Source organism: Kwoniella pini, chromosome 11, assembly GCF_000512605.2.
Source record: "Kwoniella pini CBS 10737 chromosome 11, complete sequence".
NCBI lineage: Eukaryota > Fungi > Basidiomycota > Tremellomycetes > Tremellales > Cryptococcaceae > Kwoniella > Kwoniella pini.
In genome coordinates this window covers 727,856-744,748 of record NC_091726.1, presented here as the reverse complement: position 1 = coordinate 744,748, position 16,893 = coordinate 727,856, and the positions used below count along the sequence as shown (strand labels likewise).

At 41.1% G+C, this 16,893-nt stretch overlaps 6 protein-coding genes across 6 annotated transcripts; 4 read left to right on the top strand and 2 right to left on the bottom strand.

Annotated features, from left to right (window-relative positions):
- Positions 1–206: 206 nt before the first annotated feature.
- Positions 207–2,484, top strand: I206_107614 (uncharacterized protein; the record flags this gene model as incomplete). The annotated part of the gene is made up of 8 exons (XM_070203553.1): positions 207–347; positions 448–648; positions 713–775; positions 839–908; positions 984–1,367; positions 1,447–1,799; positions 1,874–2,028; positions 2,088–2,484. 8 exons carry the CDS (start codon positions 207–209, stop codon positions 2,482–2,484), a joined length of 1,764 nt encoding a protein of 587 aa, XP_070059654.1.
- Positions 2,485–3,332: 848 nt separating this feature from the next.
- Positions 3,333–4,312, top strand: I206_107613 (uncharacterized protein; the record flags this gene model as incomplete). The annotated part of the gene is made up of 3 exons (XM_019157658.1): positions 3,333–3,516; positions 3,570–3,605; positions 3,672–4,312. The coding sequence occupies 3 exons, from the start codon at positions 3,333–3,335 to the stop codon at positions 4,310–4,312; spliced, it is 861 nt and encodes a 286-aa protein (XP_019009298.1).
- A 978-nt stretch (positions 4,313–5,290) lies between these two features.
- I206_107612 (uncharacterized protein) lies at positions 5,291–6,451 on the top strand (the record flags this gene model as incomplete). Its single annotated transcript, XM_019157657.1, has 3 exons — positions 5,291–5,462; positions 5,519–5,554; positions 5,613–6,451. 3 exons carry the CDS (start codon positions 5,291–5,293, stop codon positions 6,449–6,451), a joined length of 1,047 nt encoding a protein of 348 aa, XP_019009297.1.
- A 465-nt stretch (positions 6,452–6,916) lies between these two features.
- Positions 6,917–9,547, bottom strand: I206_107611 (iron-sulfur clusters transporter ATM1, mitochondrial; the record flags this gene model as incomplete). The annotated part of the gene is made up of 7 exons (XM_019157656.1): positions 6,917–7,142; positions 7,215–7,846; positions 7,910–8,067; positions 8,135–8,309; positions 8,385–8,643; positions 8,709–8,895; positions 8,965–9,547. The coding sequence occupies 7 exons, from the start codon at positions 9,545–9,547 to the stop codon at positions 6,917–6,919; spliced, it is 2,220 nt and encodes a 739-aa protein (XP_019009296.1).
- Positions 9,548–10,269: 722 nt separating this feature from the next.
- On the top strand, positions 10,270–14,579 carry I206_107610 (uncharacterized protein; the record flags this gene model as incomplete). The annotated part of the gene is made up of 19 exons (XM_019157655.1): positions 10,270–10,718; positions 10,774–10,849; positions 10,911–11,039; positions 11,105–11,711; positions 11,764–11,874; positions 11,925–12,006; positions 12,063–12,164; positions 12,224–12,337; positions 12,396–12,477; positions 12,547–12,808; positions 12,875–12,927; positions 12,987–13,003; positions 13,054–13,171; positions 13,229–13,282; positions 13,339–13,428; positions 13,486–13,565; positions 13,629–14,039; positions 14,115–14,393; positions 14,489–14,579. The coding sequence occupies 19 exons, from the start codon at positions 10,270–10,272 to the stop codon at positions 14,577–14,579; spliced, it is 3,207 nt and encodes a 1,068-aa protein (XP_019009295.1).
- Positions 14,580–14,811: 232 nt separating this feature from the next.
- I206_107609 (uncharacterized protein) lies at positions 14,812–16,736 on the bottom strand (the record flags this gene model as incomplete). The annotated part of the gene is made up of 7 exons (XM_070203552.1): positions 14,812–14,958; positions 15,033–15,539; positions 15,604–15,840; positions 15,916–16,026; positions 16,098–16,240; positions 16,299–16,489; positions 16,549–16,736. The coding sequence occupies 7 exons, from the start codon at positions 16,734–16,736 to the stop codon at positions 14,812–14,814; spliced, it is 1,524 nt and encodes a 507-aa protein (XP_070059653.1).
- Between the last annotated feature and the right edge of the window lie 157 nt (positions 16,737–16,893).

Here is a 16,893-nt window from a genome sequence, read left to right as displayed (position 1 = left end):
TCTCAGCAACAGAAAAACAGTAATTCAGGAGATTGCAGATACAATCATTGACCAAGAGGCCTAGAGAAAGGAGAAGAAATCGGAAACTCGATCTCCACTTAAACAAATTGATTATATAATCATACGAATCGGTATCAAGCTTGAAGCTTCGAAGACTTGAAGCACTAATAAAGCGAACGTATGAGCAGAGTTAGTTTCTAGGTCAAATGAAAATACGAAACGCCATACACTTATTAGCATCTTCCTCAACTGCTTTGGCAGCTGGTTTAACGGGGAAAGATGCTTTAAAACCTGAAAGTAAAGTAGCTAGAAATGTTTTGGAAGGAAAATCAGAGGGATATTGTAGTGTGAGTCTTACACCATCATATTCATATATCAAGATATGATTACCGTTGTATAAACTGTAAGATCAAAGTACTTATATATGTATGATAATTTCGTATATAGCCCTCTGGACCGATAGAATCAACTCATTGTTTATACGAAAATGTTGAATCTTTAAATCATGATTTGTTTCCTTCATTACATGAATTAGTTACTTATCCTTTTTTTAAACATTATAAAGTGGATTTATTCAAAGAATGTCCTTTTTGGTATGAAAATGGTTTTTGTATGAATAGGAATTGTGGAGTAGAGGAGGCGAATGAGGTGAGTTTCATCGTAACGAAATCAGGTAATGATTGATATCTCTAACGATAACTGATGATTATAGGATGATATACCGGAAAAATGGAGGCAGAAAGCTTTGTCAGAGATCAAAGTGTCTTCAGCTGAGGTGAGTAGATCCAACAAATAGCTACTGGAACAGTTTCTAATTGTACTATATTGCAATTCGCAGCATGAGGGGGTATCAGGATGTTACTTCAAGGAACAAGATTTCTGTTATGTAGAAGATGATGCAGATCAGAGTGAGTACTTCACCTAATCAAACACTGAAACAACGTACTATATAACGATGCTGATTGAACTGATCGCGACCGCAGATGGCCAATATGTTGACTTGACTCTAAATCCAGAAAGATTCACCGGATATGCAGGAGATTCGGCACATAACGTCTGGAGAGCTATCTATGAAGAAAATTGTTTCGGTTTATCAGAAGCTTCTTTATCTGAATATGCGAAATCATCATCAACAAATAGCTTATCATCATCGGGGGGTTTAGGAGGATCATCGAAGAAGAAAGAACTTACAAATGCCGTCTTAGGTGCAGGAGGAATTTCTAAATCATCTGGACCAGGCGATATACCAGTATGGGGATTCAGTAAGCTTAGTGAAGGTTGGGGTACTGAGATGGTCAAGTCTTCTCTTGGAGGAGCGGATGATGGAATGTGTGAGGAGAAGAAGGTCTATTATAGGGTAATTTCCGGTAAGTCAACTCGCTAATCATTCCAAATCTCAACTTCCAACAATTTAATACGAGATTTCTGATAATTATTTGTTAACAGGACTCCACGCATCGATATCAATACATATCTGCTCCGAATACCTTGATCAGACTACAGGAGAATGGGCACCAAATTTAGAATGTTTCATCTCTCGTTTGGCGACTCATCCTGAAAGACTTTCCAATGTATACTTCAACGCCGTCCTACTTCTTCGAGCAGTCGCCAGAGCGGCTCCTTATTTAAAAGCATATGATATCGCTACTGCTCCAACATTGGGATCCGGCGTCAAAGCGGGACGAGAATCGGATAGACTAGCAAAGAGCAGTTTTGATAAAGTTTTGTCTTTAGCTGGTCAGGGAGGGATGGATAAAGGATTTGATGAGGGTGATTTCTTCATTGGAGAAGATGCTCCTGTAAGTGCGATGTCACATTTGATTATCTTGATCGGTAACTAAGGCATACTGATTACTTATCTGATATGACGTAGATATTGAAAGAACAATTCAAAACTCATTTCAGGAATGTTTCGAGAATTATGGATTGTGTAGGATGTGATAAATGTAGATTATGGGGTAAATTACAAGTTTCAGGTATTGGAACTGCTCTTAAAATATTATTTGAATTAGACGATAAAGCATTAGAGTGAGTAAAGAACTGGTCTTGACGTATTACTAAAAGCTAATTTCATATTTTTTGTGTAGTCCCAAAATCAATCCAGACTTATTACAGAGATCAGAAGTAGTAGCTTTATTCAATACATTACATCGAATAAGTGAATCACTCGCAGCTGTAGAAGAATTTAGAAAAATATATGCAGCAACACAAGAAGAAGAAATAGAAGGTAGTAAGAAAAAGAAAAAGAATATTCAAAAGGCGAAAGATAAACTGAATCAAACGATATCTCATCATCCGAAAAAGGAAGAAAAAACTTCGTTATCTACTATAATAGCAATGACTATTTCAAGTTTGGAGACTTTAAGGAGAACTTGTATAGGTTGTTGGGGATTTTGTTTAGATACAATACAAAGTAGTGGATTGAGGGGTATTATAGATAGGACACAAGAGTGGTTTGGAGTTCTTCCGAAAGACGGTTTGTAAGCATGTACAATGGATCAATCGCATGCAGGCCCTACAGGTAAAGTGTGCCTGTCAGAGTAACAGAACAGTTGTGGACCGCTAAAGATTGTACGCAATACACTTTTCTGCATGTGTACTAATTACTTCTGCTATAAACGACAAGCTGGCGATCTCGCACGCGATCCACTCATTTTTCACGGCATATCACTATCCTGAATCACGTTCAAGATTGGTTCGAACACACTGGAAGCTGCTTTTGACCCGTCATCCTGCGTCATCATGAACATTGGCTGCATTCAATGAATACCGCGATACTTGTATATGTGGTTTCTGTGCGATCTTTCCTTTGATGTCGAGGGGTATGTTGCAATTTCAAGTGATTTCTAATCTCCACGATAAGGTGTAATGCTGAGGGCGGCGACTGACGTCACATACCACTTGTTCACGATGATCCATCATCAACCTTTGACGAGTTCAATCACTAGTCATAAGCGTTCAAGGCATTCCTTTCGAGTTGCTGCGGCTGGGTCTGTTATCGTACACTATTGCCCTTGTCATTGGCAATTGATTAAAAGTCCGTCCTCGGAAACAGCTTCACTCACTTCTTGAAATTGCATCATACCTCTAGGAAGGTAGCATTTCTTTTGATTATTGCCATTATCAAAGGTCGTACCCTTCTCGGGTCTTCTCGTGTGTCCCTTCATAAAATAACCTCCCTTGTGATAAAGCGGTTATGACGTTGAGCGTATAACGAGGAACAATTGCCTATAAAAAGGCCGACGGTGGTTCAAGACTGATCCATCCCATCAATAATCAATCATTCATTTCACAATCTCCCATCCGACACAGCCTAATCATACGAAAGCCTCATGAGCGATTCAGATATTGAGTGGTCCCGGGATGAGAGCATACAGGGATATGAAGGTATCTATCATGACCCCATAACTGGAAGATCAAAATACCAGCGATCCAATAATGACATGCCTGCTGATACTGAAGGTCCAATCCATGCCAGTGGCATGGACGGTCCTTTTCGAGGCGGTCCAGCCGGGGGTAAGTTTTCAAGTCAGGCGTCGTCAGTTGACATTAGCTGACATGATTATCAGAATTAATGCTGCAACAATCTCATACTTGGCCCACTGGTGAGATTCTCGTTTTATTTTCAAGCTGTTGACCTGTCGGGTTTATTTTGGGCTGTTCCATTCCAGGGCAAAATTCACGTACTGGGACCCAAAGTACCGGGAGATTTTTGAAAGGAGGTCACGCTACTGATTTTGGCGAATTTTGGAAGTCGAACGTAAAGTTTGGGCCGGTAAATAGATTTGGACCTTTTGTGGCTGTCGACAGCAATACGGGATTAGCCGTTGGCAGAATAGTGGATCAAACCTGGGAACAACGACTTGGGCCAAGAAATTCTATTAGAGTCGACGAGAGGGGAAGCACTACAACAAATGACAGTAGGGTAACAAACAGAATCTGTGATCCTGGTGAATGGTCACTTGAGTACACGATCAAGCTGGGATCTCCTTGCCTAAACTCTCGAGTAGCAATAACACATCTTCAATTGGATGATCGTCAAATTGCAACTCCCGACAAGTTGTTCTCGTTATGGCAAAAGTCGAATCCTCACTATAGATTAGAAGAGGGACAGAACATGACTAAATTCATCCACTCTCAGCAGGAATACACTAGGATGATCGATTGTTTAGCCACTGTGTCAATCGATGGCACCGAACGATCAATCGAGGATCATCCGGTAACCCTCAGAATGGTTTATAAGCCATGTCCTAGCTCTATCGAATCTCCCAAGGCGTCAAGCACTGGATGGCACCAGACTGTACTTAGCTAATAATATTTTCTCGGTACTAGTGAGCAATAAAGACTGAGTTTGGAGAAAAAAGAGTATAGAGCAGTGAGTCACGAGGATCATAGGTAAGATGTCACAGTGGTTCGGCAGACCGTCTCTGTGAGTGTATATAATGTCTGTGAGTGTATATAATGGACCGTCTACATGCAGGATCGATGCGTCATCATTCAGTAGCAAGGTAAACTATGCCCGTCAGATTCGTACAGTGAATTTAGATTGTCAAAGGTGCAACCGAAACACTCCTCTGCGTCCTCAACCGTTGTCAGCGGACTTTGTCATCTTTTGTACACTATGTTTCCATGCGATCCCCTATATTGAAGCTACAAACTGAATTTTTGAGTGGATCTTCTTTTCATTTTGTAACGAGGTACACCGCTTATGATGATGATTATCAGAGGAATTCTAAAGCTCCAAAGATGGCTCTTTATCATTTCTTAAAGATACGAATGACAAAATGGGCAGTCAGAGCGATTCTCATAATGTGATTTTTTATCACATACTACTACTTTTGTGGTGAGACATATTCTCATCATGACTGTTCCTTTGCCTTTGCCCGTGGAAAGACTCGGGATAATGCCCTCTGTCTACAATGTCAGGTAGAACCTTTGTTGTTGTGGAAGTGATAAAGGATTTGAATTTGAAATAACTTGACTTGTACTCGCTTCTCATCATCGCGTCATAATAGTGGACGTGTGACGTGTCTTCAAAGATTGTATCTATCAAGGGTTGAACTCTCCTCGCCTTCTCCGTGTCAATCCTTTTGCTGAAGAACCTTTGTGGTGGCGAAATAAGGAAACTGAGGGCTTCATACGAGTTGTGTATGGAAAAATGACCAGTGTTTAAGAACAGAGGTGCAATCTTAACATCTGTTCCTCCATTCCACAAATCTACAATTCATTCATTTTTTCAAGGAAATTCAGCCATCCCTCACTTTCATCATCACCCCTCACCTTCATCGAGATGTCATGGCGTTTACAGGGCCACTCTGTTTCCTCAGAGCATGAATTCCTGCCTTATAATACTTCAACGGGAACGTACGGCTTCGAACGACCCGGCGATTATCTAGATGCACCAGTGGAGCCTCATGACTCCGTCCCGCTTGGAATTTCAAGCACGTCAAATCCATTTCACGGTAAGAATCCTAATTGACGCGTCGTAATTATTGTCATTGATTGACATGACGAGTAGGATTGCCGTTCCCAAAGCCGCCTGGTTATTCTAACGGTAAGATCCTCCTTGATATTCGGCGTATCTGTCAGCTGACCAACTGGAACGGATTCAGAACATTTTCAAGTCGATCCTGATGCACCCACTAGAATCTCGGATCAATCAGCATTTCATGGTAGTATGCCAGTATCAGATGGTATCGGCGGTCACGGAATGGTGGAAACAAACCTTGACCGTGTTCAAGATTTCAGCACGCACTTTCGGCAGGATATACATCCTCCCCAAGAACAGCAGCTTAACTGGTTCGGAGCCACAGCTCAACAAGCTACCTACAGCTCGGTGCCTGCTAGTCAAGTATTGAGAGGAGGTCATCGTAGTGATTTTTCCAAATTTTGGTCTACCGAAGTAGGCTATGAGTCATCTGGACCTCATAGACTTGGAACTATGTTGACTGTTGACAAGACCTCAGGAATTGCCAGTGGAAGAGTTGACGATTCAACTTGGGCTAAACGCTGTGGGAGCAGTCCGGATCTAAAAATCTTTAACAAAAGTAATCGGCGAATTAAAGTTCAAGAATGTCAACCAGGTAAATGGTCTTTAGAATATACGATTAAGCTAAGTGGTACTGTATTTTCGTCCAATAAAGATCTTCCCTCCGAAGTCAAGATTGCAAAGCTGTCAATTGACAATGGTACTCGTATCAAACCTGTGTATGCTGATGACTTTTTTCGTAATTGGCTCCGTTCGAATCGTCAAGATCAATTGTATGGCAACACCACTGAATTCGCGTTCTCTCAAAACGAATATACTCATATGGTTCCTACCAAGGCATCAGTAGAATACACCTCAGGTAAAGGTCAGCTGAGGCAATTTGAACAAGATCTTGATTTCAAGATGACCTATCACCTGGAAACCATCGAGATTATGAAGTCCTTATACCATCCAAACAATTAGCGATCAATAACAGCCGAGATTTTCTTAGCTAACAACATCTTTTAGGAAGTGAGAAGATTAGCGGGGTTTTATCGGATTTTTCATATTTCTGCTGGATGTTTTCTGTGTTTTACAGTTTAGTCAGCTTTCTCTCATCAGCTCCATGTTCGATTCAATTCTTTGAAGTTTATTTATATGCACTTCTTATATATCTGATAGTATATGCAATTGTGTATAGCCAGCGGATAAAGTCTCAAAATAAGACGCATGTTGTGTTTTGCCTGTATCCTCTCATCTTAGCATTACGACACCATCTTTTTCTTCCTTGGGTACAGTATCTTAAGTCCGAGGAAGAGAAGATGATGACGAATGTCCTCATGACTATGCAGCAATCTACGCATGCATGAATGCTGCTTTTGGTACAAAGTGATATTGGGAAAAGTGGGCGCCAACACTGATTTACAATTTTTACCGCCTTTTACAGTTTCACTTTCTTGAGTCTCCTTTTTTTTGCTCAATAACTTCAAGCTCTTCTCTTTCTTCTTCTTTTTCTTCACCAACCTTACTTTGGGTGCTTTCGGTCAATTGAGCTTGCCATAATCGTTGATAAACACCTCCATCTATTTCTAAGAGTTGTTCATGTGATCCTTGTTCCGCTACTTTACCATCTCGAAGCACTATAATCAGATCTGCGTCTGATATCGTTCGTAATCTATAAGTCAGGTATCAGCTATCATCATTCTGCCATATTTACGGAATATTATTGTTGAGGATTATAACTCACCTATGAGCAATGAAAACACTAGTCTTTCCACCACCAAGTAAAGTATTATTTATATTTCTCATTAATTCCGTTTCAGTATAAACATCTAAAGCACTTGTAGCTTCATCAAAGAATAAAATTGGTGGATCTTTAAGTAATAATCTAGCAACTGCTAAACGTTGTTTTTCACCTCCAGAAATCATTAATCCTCGTTCTCCAACTTTAGTTTGATATTTATCAGGTAATCTTTGAATAGTTTCTTCAACATGTGCTTTTTTAGCAGCTTCTATAACTTGTTCATCTGTAGCTTCGAGATTGCCATATCTGATATTATGTAATATATCAGCATGGAAAAGTGGTGTATCTTGAGGAACGACTCCAATTGATTTTCTGAGTGAGTCTAGAGTTACATCTTTTATATCTTGTCCATCTATTAAAATTTTTCCTGATTGAGAATCGTAAAATCTAAATAATAATCTGAATACGGTAGATTTACCACATCCTGATGGTCCAACTATAGCTACCTTTTGACCTGCTGGAATGGTGAAGCTCATATCCTTGAAAATCGGTCGCTCGGGATGATAACCAAAGTTTACGTTCTCAAAACGGATTTCACCACCCTTAAAGGCTAATGGCTTGGTATTGGGTTTATCCTTCAAACCATACGTCCGTATAAGCTTTTATCAGTGATACGTAGCAAAAGGAATTTGACATACCTTGATACCGGAATCCAGACCTTGCAGGTTGAACATAACGTCCATGTCTATCAAACTCTGCCTCAACTCCCTGTATACCGTTCCCAGGAAGTTTAGAGGTAACGATAATTGGAAGACCAGCTGATTGACCATCACAAGATCACCGACTGTCATTGTTCCTACACATTGGTAAAAGTCAGCTCTACAGCCCATTTGAGATGAAAATGCAGAAAAAGATATTCTCACCTTTGACAACACCTTGAGCAGCTAGTAGCATCATCATTGTCAAGGCACTGGAAAAGATGAAGTTTTGGCCTGAATTCAACAGAGCCAAAGAAGTAGCGATTTTCACAGAAGCTTTCTCGTACGTTTTGAGCGTTGCATCGTACTGAGCAACTTCGAATCGTTCGTTGTTGAATGCCTATCGAACAGCGAAATGCGAGAGATGCTGATCAGCAGAAGCTGAAATATGATACAGAGGAGGTTCGCAACATACCTTGACTGCTTCGTAGTTTATCAAACTGTCAACAGCAACGGTAGCACCCTTATTATCAGCCGAGTTTGCTTCTTTCCTGAATTTTGTTCTCCATGCTGTGGTTTGTACAGTGAACCATGTGTATAACCCCATTGTAATGACTGTGACTGCTGCAAAATCCCATCCGAATTTCCATGATAAGATACCGCATACCATCGAGATCTCCAAAGCTGTCGGTATGACGTGAAAGACTATCGAGGAAAGGATGAAAGAAATACCCCTGTATAGGACCATAAGCGAGAGCGAAAAAGCGCTTGAGGTCAATCAGAAACAACAAGGACTTACTTTGTACCACGATCGATAGCTCTAGTTAGACCACCAGTCTGTCTTTCAAGATGAAACTTCATATCCATACTCAACAGATGCTCAAAAGTCTCTCTAGCAACTTTACGGATAGCACTTTGTGACACTGAAGCGAAAACGGCATTCCTTAATTCGCCAAAAGCGGTAGTCAAAATTCTAGCCGCACCATCTACAAGGCGTTCATTCAGCTGGTATTCTCATCAACCTCAATGACTCTTGGAGGGTGATTGAGACTTACAACCTGCAATAGAAGCTCCAGCTAATATCCATACTGTACTACTTTCCGTCAAAGGTACATTCAAACTATCCACAATGGTCTTGAAAAAGAACGGTACTTGGACATTCAATATTTTTCCAGCTACTAATAAACCTAATGCACCTATCACGCGTATCTTGACTTTCGGATTATTTTTTGGCCAGATATTTCCTGCTAATTTCACTATTATTTTCCAATCTGTCTTATCCTGCGATGAGTCCGATACGTCTTTAGGCGCCGCATCTGGATTTGTTGGTTTGGCTTGATTAGCAAGCACCGGAGAATTCGGACTGGTGTTCGGACTTGTTGAAGGTGGGGGTACTGATCTTCTGGTAGAAGTCGAAAATGGAGCGAGGAAGGAAGTCCTTTGTATACTACAGGTCAAACATCTTGTGAAGGCTTTTTTCGGTGCTCTCGAAGAGATAAACCGGGTTTGCTGTAGGAAGGTCGACCGCTCAGCGTTTCTTGGCAAGCTTGAGGCTGTCCAGTATCTCGAAGGACCTGGTGTGCCCCATGCTATAGGTGCTCTGGGAAGAGCATATCGACTGCAAGAGCCGAAGCTCATCTTAAAGACTGATATTGGCCTACTGAGAATGCCGAATGAGAGGCGGTGTGTGGTTGTTATAGGCAGAGTAAGATACCAGTCGTATTCGTCGATAATATCCTGTCCTAAGATTATTGGGTGATTATGATGCCATCGATAGTGACCCGATCAAACCACGAGGTCCTGATGGTGCCTGAAAGAAGAGTGGGACTTCGGGGAACAAACTGCCACAGACATATGCAGATCTTTATAGAAAGATAACTCCGTTCACTGCTGCTACCATGGTTGATGATTTTTGTTAAAAGCCCCGGTTTTGATTTGATTTCTTCTTACCGGAATGACCACCATAACATCACCGGTAACTACTGCCGATCCAATCCACCCTTAACAAATCATACCTCACCTTCTCATTCGCTCATCAAAACAAACATTACTACATCATAAGGGTGAAACCAACCAGGATTGGCGGACTTTCTCAATCAATTACCACCCAGGACATATCTGCTGGTCTGATCGGTCACCCCGAGAGGCGAAAAATAAAGGTTAAACACATATCTCTTGATCAGTCACTGCCTTACTTGGTTGCAAAGAAGATCTTTCACTCCTTTCTTCTGCTGGATCTTTCGCATCTTGTGTTAACCGGTATTTCATAATCGAAGATCTATCGCTTATTGATATCCTATCGATAAACAAATTATCATTCATATCGTTATCAATTCATCACGTGCCTCAATTCAAACATGATGAAGCGAAACTGGGAAGGATCATCATATGGTGGTGGTAGTAATAATCAACAATCCAATGGTATGCCTGATGGTCAAGATGAAAATGGAGGATGGGTTCAAATGTCATCACATCCATATGCTCAAGCTTATTCATCAATGCCAAATCCTTTTCAACCTTCACCTTTACATAATTCCACCACCTATTCTGATCAACATAATTCAGGATATATGGATAATGGTCTAAATCATGGACATGTTCATCAGGATAAAAAGGCAAAAAATGTTGATATGAGGAATGATAGTATTATTAGTGGAGGATCACCTAAAGATGGATTAAGTGATGACGACGATGATGACGAAGACGATGACGACGATGATAATGATGGTGCCAAAACAACACCGGCTGGAAAGGGAAAAGGGAAGGGGAAAGGCGATAAACCGAAAGTCAAGTTGACGAGAGGCTCGAGGTAAGCTTTTCACTGAGAACTGTTATGGGTTTAAGCTCACGACATTACTTCGTAGGGCTTGTATCGCTTGTCGAAAGATCAAAATGAGATGTATACCTGATGAAGGCGCAGGTCCGGGTGCGCCGTGTAAGGTGAGTAGATGCCGCTCCATCCGATAACAACGACAATAGTCTAACCACAATGTCTTTGTAGCGTTGTAAGTCTGGAGGGCATGAATGTATTTTCGAGGAATCGAATAGAGGTAAAAGGAGTACGAGGAAGAATGAAGCTATGGCAGCGAAAATGGCGAAATTCGAAGCTGCCTTGAAGGGTATTGGTGCGGTGAGTTGAATTCCAATTCAAAATTGAGTGACCCCCAACTGACCAGATGTCTGTACGGGTCATAGGCTCTGAGTAATCTCGATCAACCAGCTCTGAACTCATTCTCCACCGCATTGCATGGTAGTACAGGAGATACAGATATAATCAACTTGATCACCTCACATACATCTCCCTCGGCAGTACCGACTCTAGCAGTAGCCATGAATCGACAACCGTATAACACTGGTGGAGACGGATTCTCAGGAGAAGATGCTCAACACGGTCAACATCACTCTCAACCACCTCTCTCACCGCGCTTGCATTCGCTACCGGATAACGTTTTATCGCCTTTAGGTCTATTAGCTGAAGCTAGTCTGCAAAATACGAATGATACTAGTAACAAAAAGTCGAAATCCAAATCAAATTATCATCACAGCCACAATTCGAACAATCAACAAGGCGGTAATAACAACTCCCAAAACAAGAATCTACATCGTACTTCCGCTTTGAGTTATGATGGAAGGAGTAATCCACCTCCACGTAGTGGCAGTCCACTTGGTATGTCGCCAGGTGGAAGTTATAGGCTAGCAACGAGCGATATAAGAGGTGGAAATAATGCTCAGGAAGATGAGGAACCTCATATGTTTAATGACAATGGTCAAGGAGTCGCTTCTCACAATTACTTTAAACTAGGTAGGTTCAGGTTGGTTGTGCGATATACACAAATGACTGATGAACGTGATAGCTGGCACATTCAATCCTGCGGCTGGGATGAGTGATACTCGTTTGCCAGAATTAATGACTATCGTGTCGCGAGATGAAATTGGGGAATTATTCGAGACATTCTTCGATAATAGTGAGCTTTTTCGGTATCGATGGGGCATTTTGCTGATATACGGGCCATAGTGGCTTTCCATGTACCCCTCGTGTACAGGGAATTCCACACTCCCGATCTGGTATTGCAAAGAAGTCAATTTCTATGCACAGTGTAAGCTGATTAAGCGAAAAGTAAGCGTCGAGCGCAGCTTACTCATAATATTACAGGATCTGTGCACTGGCCGCAAGGTACTATCATAAGCGACCTGAACTTCACGCTCAGCTGTCGGCGTATGCGAAGAGATTGGCTTTCGAAGTGCCATCAAGAGGGTGAGTAATTACGCTGGTGCTGATTCTTCAGAGACATAGCTTACCAGACATTGATACAGATACAAATCAGTCGAGGTGGTTCAAGCGTATCTGTTGCTTTCATTGTGGACTCTTGGCCCGGAAAAGACCTTTGAGCAAGACAGGACTTGGTTGATGCTTGGTATGGCTATAAGGTGAGTGATGGAGTTTTCCCAAACTTATGACAAGCAGCTAATTTCGCGATCTCATTAGAATGGCAACCGATTTGAATTTGCACAGAAAGAGCATTGTGTCGGGTTTGGACACAGAAGAAGGAAAGGCCAGAGATCTAGAGGTGAGCGTGCTATATCCTTGATATATCATTGCAGAATGGCGAATGACTGATGTGTGCCTGGTGTTACAGATCATTAACCGTGAAAGATGCTGGTTACATTGCTTTGTCTTGGACCGATCTCTTTCCGCTCAAATGGGTAAACCATATACCTTACGAGAAGATTATATCATCAGAAACGCATGTGAAGCTTCATGGCATCAACAACGGTTCTCGTTGCCATCCGATCGACCTCTCTCAGCGTATGTGGTGTTGCAGCAAATCATGAGTAGAGCGATCGACTCGATATACAGCAGTACAACGACTGTTAGCGGATTGAGGCACGATTGTGATTGTGAGTTTTGCCGGTCACTCCCTGACAGCAGAGGTTATTCAGCTGACGTTGACAACTGTATGGCAGACATGTTGATTGTCAGATCGGCTCACGAGGAATTGAGGCGGTGGTTAACAGAGGTAAGCCGATGTCAAAGCGTTGAATTGCCAAGAGCTAGCTGACAATTCTTCTCGCGTAGTGGAATAGGCCTGAACAGTATGTATACCTGTGCGGTTTTGACAGGCAAATGCTGACGATATTTCTAGATATGTTGGTATTGCGGGATTGGCCGATGGAAGAGCGGAATATGATTCCAGAGCCCAGTTTTATTTCGCTTATTCAAGTTTGGTTCTGTATTCTTTCGGCTTGGAAAATGCTTTGGAAGTGAGTGGACTCTGTCCCATGAACTTGGTCAACCGATTAGCTGACTTCGTGGTCTAGCGAGCCAAGATGGATATTTCTTTCTTCTTGACTAATGTCTACGAGGCCGCCACCGTAAGCTTTGCAATATCTCCGGTCTCTGATCTAGCTGACGGGATACATGTTTCCAGCGAGTTTGTACGGTTGTCAAGGAGGAGTTCTTGCCTAAAGGTTATTTACCCTATCTACCCGATACCAATTTCGTCATGTGTAGTTACGCTGTGAGTAATATACTCTCCCCCGAACACAGCTCGGCAAAGGCTGAAGATGTCACACAGCTCTTGTCGCTCTTGAAATTGCTTAAACCTGAACTGCGACCCTATCACGATTCCGAAGAAGCCATATTCAAGCTTGTTTCGTCAGTCAGACCAGTCATCTGTGCGCGATTCGGACCAAGCTGACATGACCTGATCTTTATCAGTGAAATGGCAGATATTCTTGAAGATTGTGCAGTAGATCCCGCCCACCAACCGGCAATATACGCAGCGTTCATCCGAGAAATCGTGCGAAAGACGAGGGAACTCCGACATGGACCGGGAACCGCGCCCACCTCGCCAGGTACCCTGTTAAGCCAACAGATTCACGGAACGATGGCGACTGGACACCCTATAGCCATAGCTCCTATAGCTGGAACGGTCGGTACGGATCATTCGACAGCTGTGGCAGCCGCCGTAGCTGCCGCTGCTGCTGCACAACAAGCCAATAATGCTGCTCAAGGTGTATATGATCCTCAACTTATGGGTGAACATGCGAATTGGCAGCCTGGGGATTTACTTCCTGGCCATTCGGGCGAGACTCAATTCACCTTCATACCACAAGGTGGAGATATGATGTGAGTACGGTCTTTATATCGGTCATCACCATAATTTTGATTGTAAGAACCAAATGCTGATCGTTCCATATTCAGGATCCTTCCATCTCAAGCAGGTCCATCCATCGCTCCTTCACCAACAGCAGCTTTCCTTGCGAACCCTCTCAATTCCTCTTCTTCCAATAATACGTTAACAGGCAATTACGTCTCGACACCGACTGGAAATTCGAATGGCTGGGCAGAATATTTACCAACTTTCATGAGTTCAGATGGGTTTGACGGATGGGATGGAAGTATGTTATTGCCTGGTTTTGGACGTAATCAAATTACCCTTGGAGGAGGTTTATTGCACAGTCAACACGGAAGTGGAATAATGTGAGTTTGGTTTTTTTCGCTCCCTTCGTCTGATTCAGTTTGAAACAGGCTTTTCACAAAGTAGGTTTGAGGCTAATGCTTCGTTTCTGCGGTAGAACACCATCACATCAAACTCCTTCACATAGTAGGATGGGATCAAGAGCTGGAAGTAGAGCTCAGACTCCTCATCATGGATCTCAAAGTTGAACAGTCAACTTGATATGATTGTCCAATTTGGTTTGAGTCTAATGCAAACATTTATAGTTATTTGAATGGTCGGAATTTGTAAGGATGTAATGTTGAAGCAGAGGAAAATATCATACGATCATAAAAATCCTTGTAGATATGTATGAATAGTAAGATGAAATTGATACTATCACATATGAAATGTATTTTTTGGAAGCTTGTAAGGAACGATATATTATGCATAGTCACATCATTATTCTAAAGGCTTAAAAGCAACTTGTTTAGGTAATCTAAATGTTAAACAATACATATCTTTATTAGGTGCAACTGATCTGACATGATGTAAATGATATCCAGGAGAGGATTCGTTCAATTCAAAAGACAAATTATCACTTGCTCGCTATAAGAAGAACATACGAATTTAGCTTCAGGATATTTACTTAGTTCCTTAATACAATTGAATCATTTACTCACTTTCAATATATCTATTTTTGCTTTTTCCAATTCCATTTCTTTTGTAAAACAATAAACATGTATTAAAGGCATTTGTTCATCTTTTAAATTTTCACCATTTATTCCATATTTTTCTTTAAAATTTATTTCTTTAAGTAAAGGTGTAAAACAATTATTATAAGAACCTAAAAAAGTTAAAGCTGAATCAGGTAAATTCATAATAAAATGTTGAATTATTTTAGGTGGTTCAGGTAAATTGGAGCTCGAATCCTTTTCCGGTTCAATTTGTTTTGATAATGTAGTTAAACCTAATTTATCTGTTATATTTTTAACTACATTTCCTATTGAGTTTGTATCACCTGATTCATTCGACGCTTTTAATTCTCTTTTTTTCCTTTCATCTCTTTTATTTTTACGTATAGCAGAATGTGGAATTGTAGCTTTGAATGGATTTTTCCATACTTCTAATGCTACTTCTTGTATGAAAGCTGAACCGTCTTTCTCAGATATTCTTAGGTTATTTTGAACCTATCTCAAAATTAAGTCAAATCAATAACTTGTATATTAAGTTTTAAAAATGAAATTCACTCACATGGTTTTTTTCTTGATTCACTTTCATCCATTTAACACTCTCTGGATTCAAATCATTTCCTAAGACATATCCACCTCTTTTAGCTGCTGGTACAGCAAAAGGTCCTACACCTGCCATGACGTCTGCAATGAGTGAATTAGGTTTAAATGATTCGATTAAACGTTCATGTTCATGATGCAAACGAGAATTCCAATATACTAGTGAGAAATCAAATGTGAATGTACAGTTTGATTCGTTCTATGAGTTTGTAGAAGGTTAGCAGATATTTTCAACACAAACAAAACAAGACGATGGATGAGGAGATTGACTCACTAATGTCGTTATGTAATCCTTGTCCCCAGCTATAACTTCCATATCGAAATACCTATACTGGGCGTGTATTGTATCTAATTTATTGACTACTGTTCGAAGTCCAGGATTTTTCTAATTCGACGAGCACATTATAGTCAGCTGACTTGGAGTCCTCGATAAAACCAAAAGACCAGCTGACTCACGTCCAGTATAACCTGTCCTATCAGATGTCTGAAGGGCAACCATTCTTCTCGTAGATTCATGTGAGCTATATGACCTGTAGAAGTGAATGACGAAGGGATATCATCGGATTTCGTTGTTGGTAAGACCGCACTAAGTATCTCGGCTGAATTGGAAACTTAATCAGGATTTCTTTTCAACACAGATAAGAATGGGGTACTTACAAGTATTCCAGTTGTCATATCCCAATTTCACACTTTCTTTCCTCAATCCTAACGTTTCATTCCGTATAAATTCATTCGTTTCATCCGGTAAATCATGTTCGGATGTTACATGTAATCTTATCCATTTGACACCTTTTTCACCATCTGAAGCATCTATTATAGGTTTCACTTTAGGTAAATCCAATACTTGCCTATCATACTTCACTTGTCAGCGTATTTTGAGAAATTCTGATATTTCAGTCGAGCTTACCCTCTTAAAGCAGGATGAGGTCTAATCTTTCCCACTTTCGAAGATTCAACTGCTATTGCAAGTACAGGTACTTCTCTATCGAAAGATTCTCTATCCAAACTTTGCATACCAATATGTTGAGGTGGTTTCATGTACTCTGCAAGAGCGCCAAAAGGTTTAGAGGAAGAAGCTGCATTCGAAATCGACATGTTGAATGATCTTATCGGAGCTGAGAAAAGAAGGTGTTGACGTATTGTTGTTCTGGCTCGGAGTCGTGACACGGGAGAATATTTAGTGAGATGCCTCAGCATGGGCTATATGAGCTTGACTATCTCAGTGGCTATCAATGAAGTTGGATGAGATGAA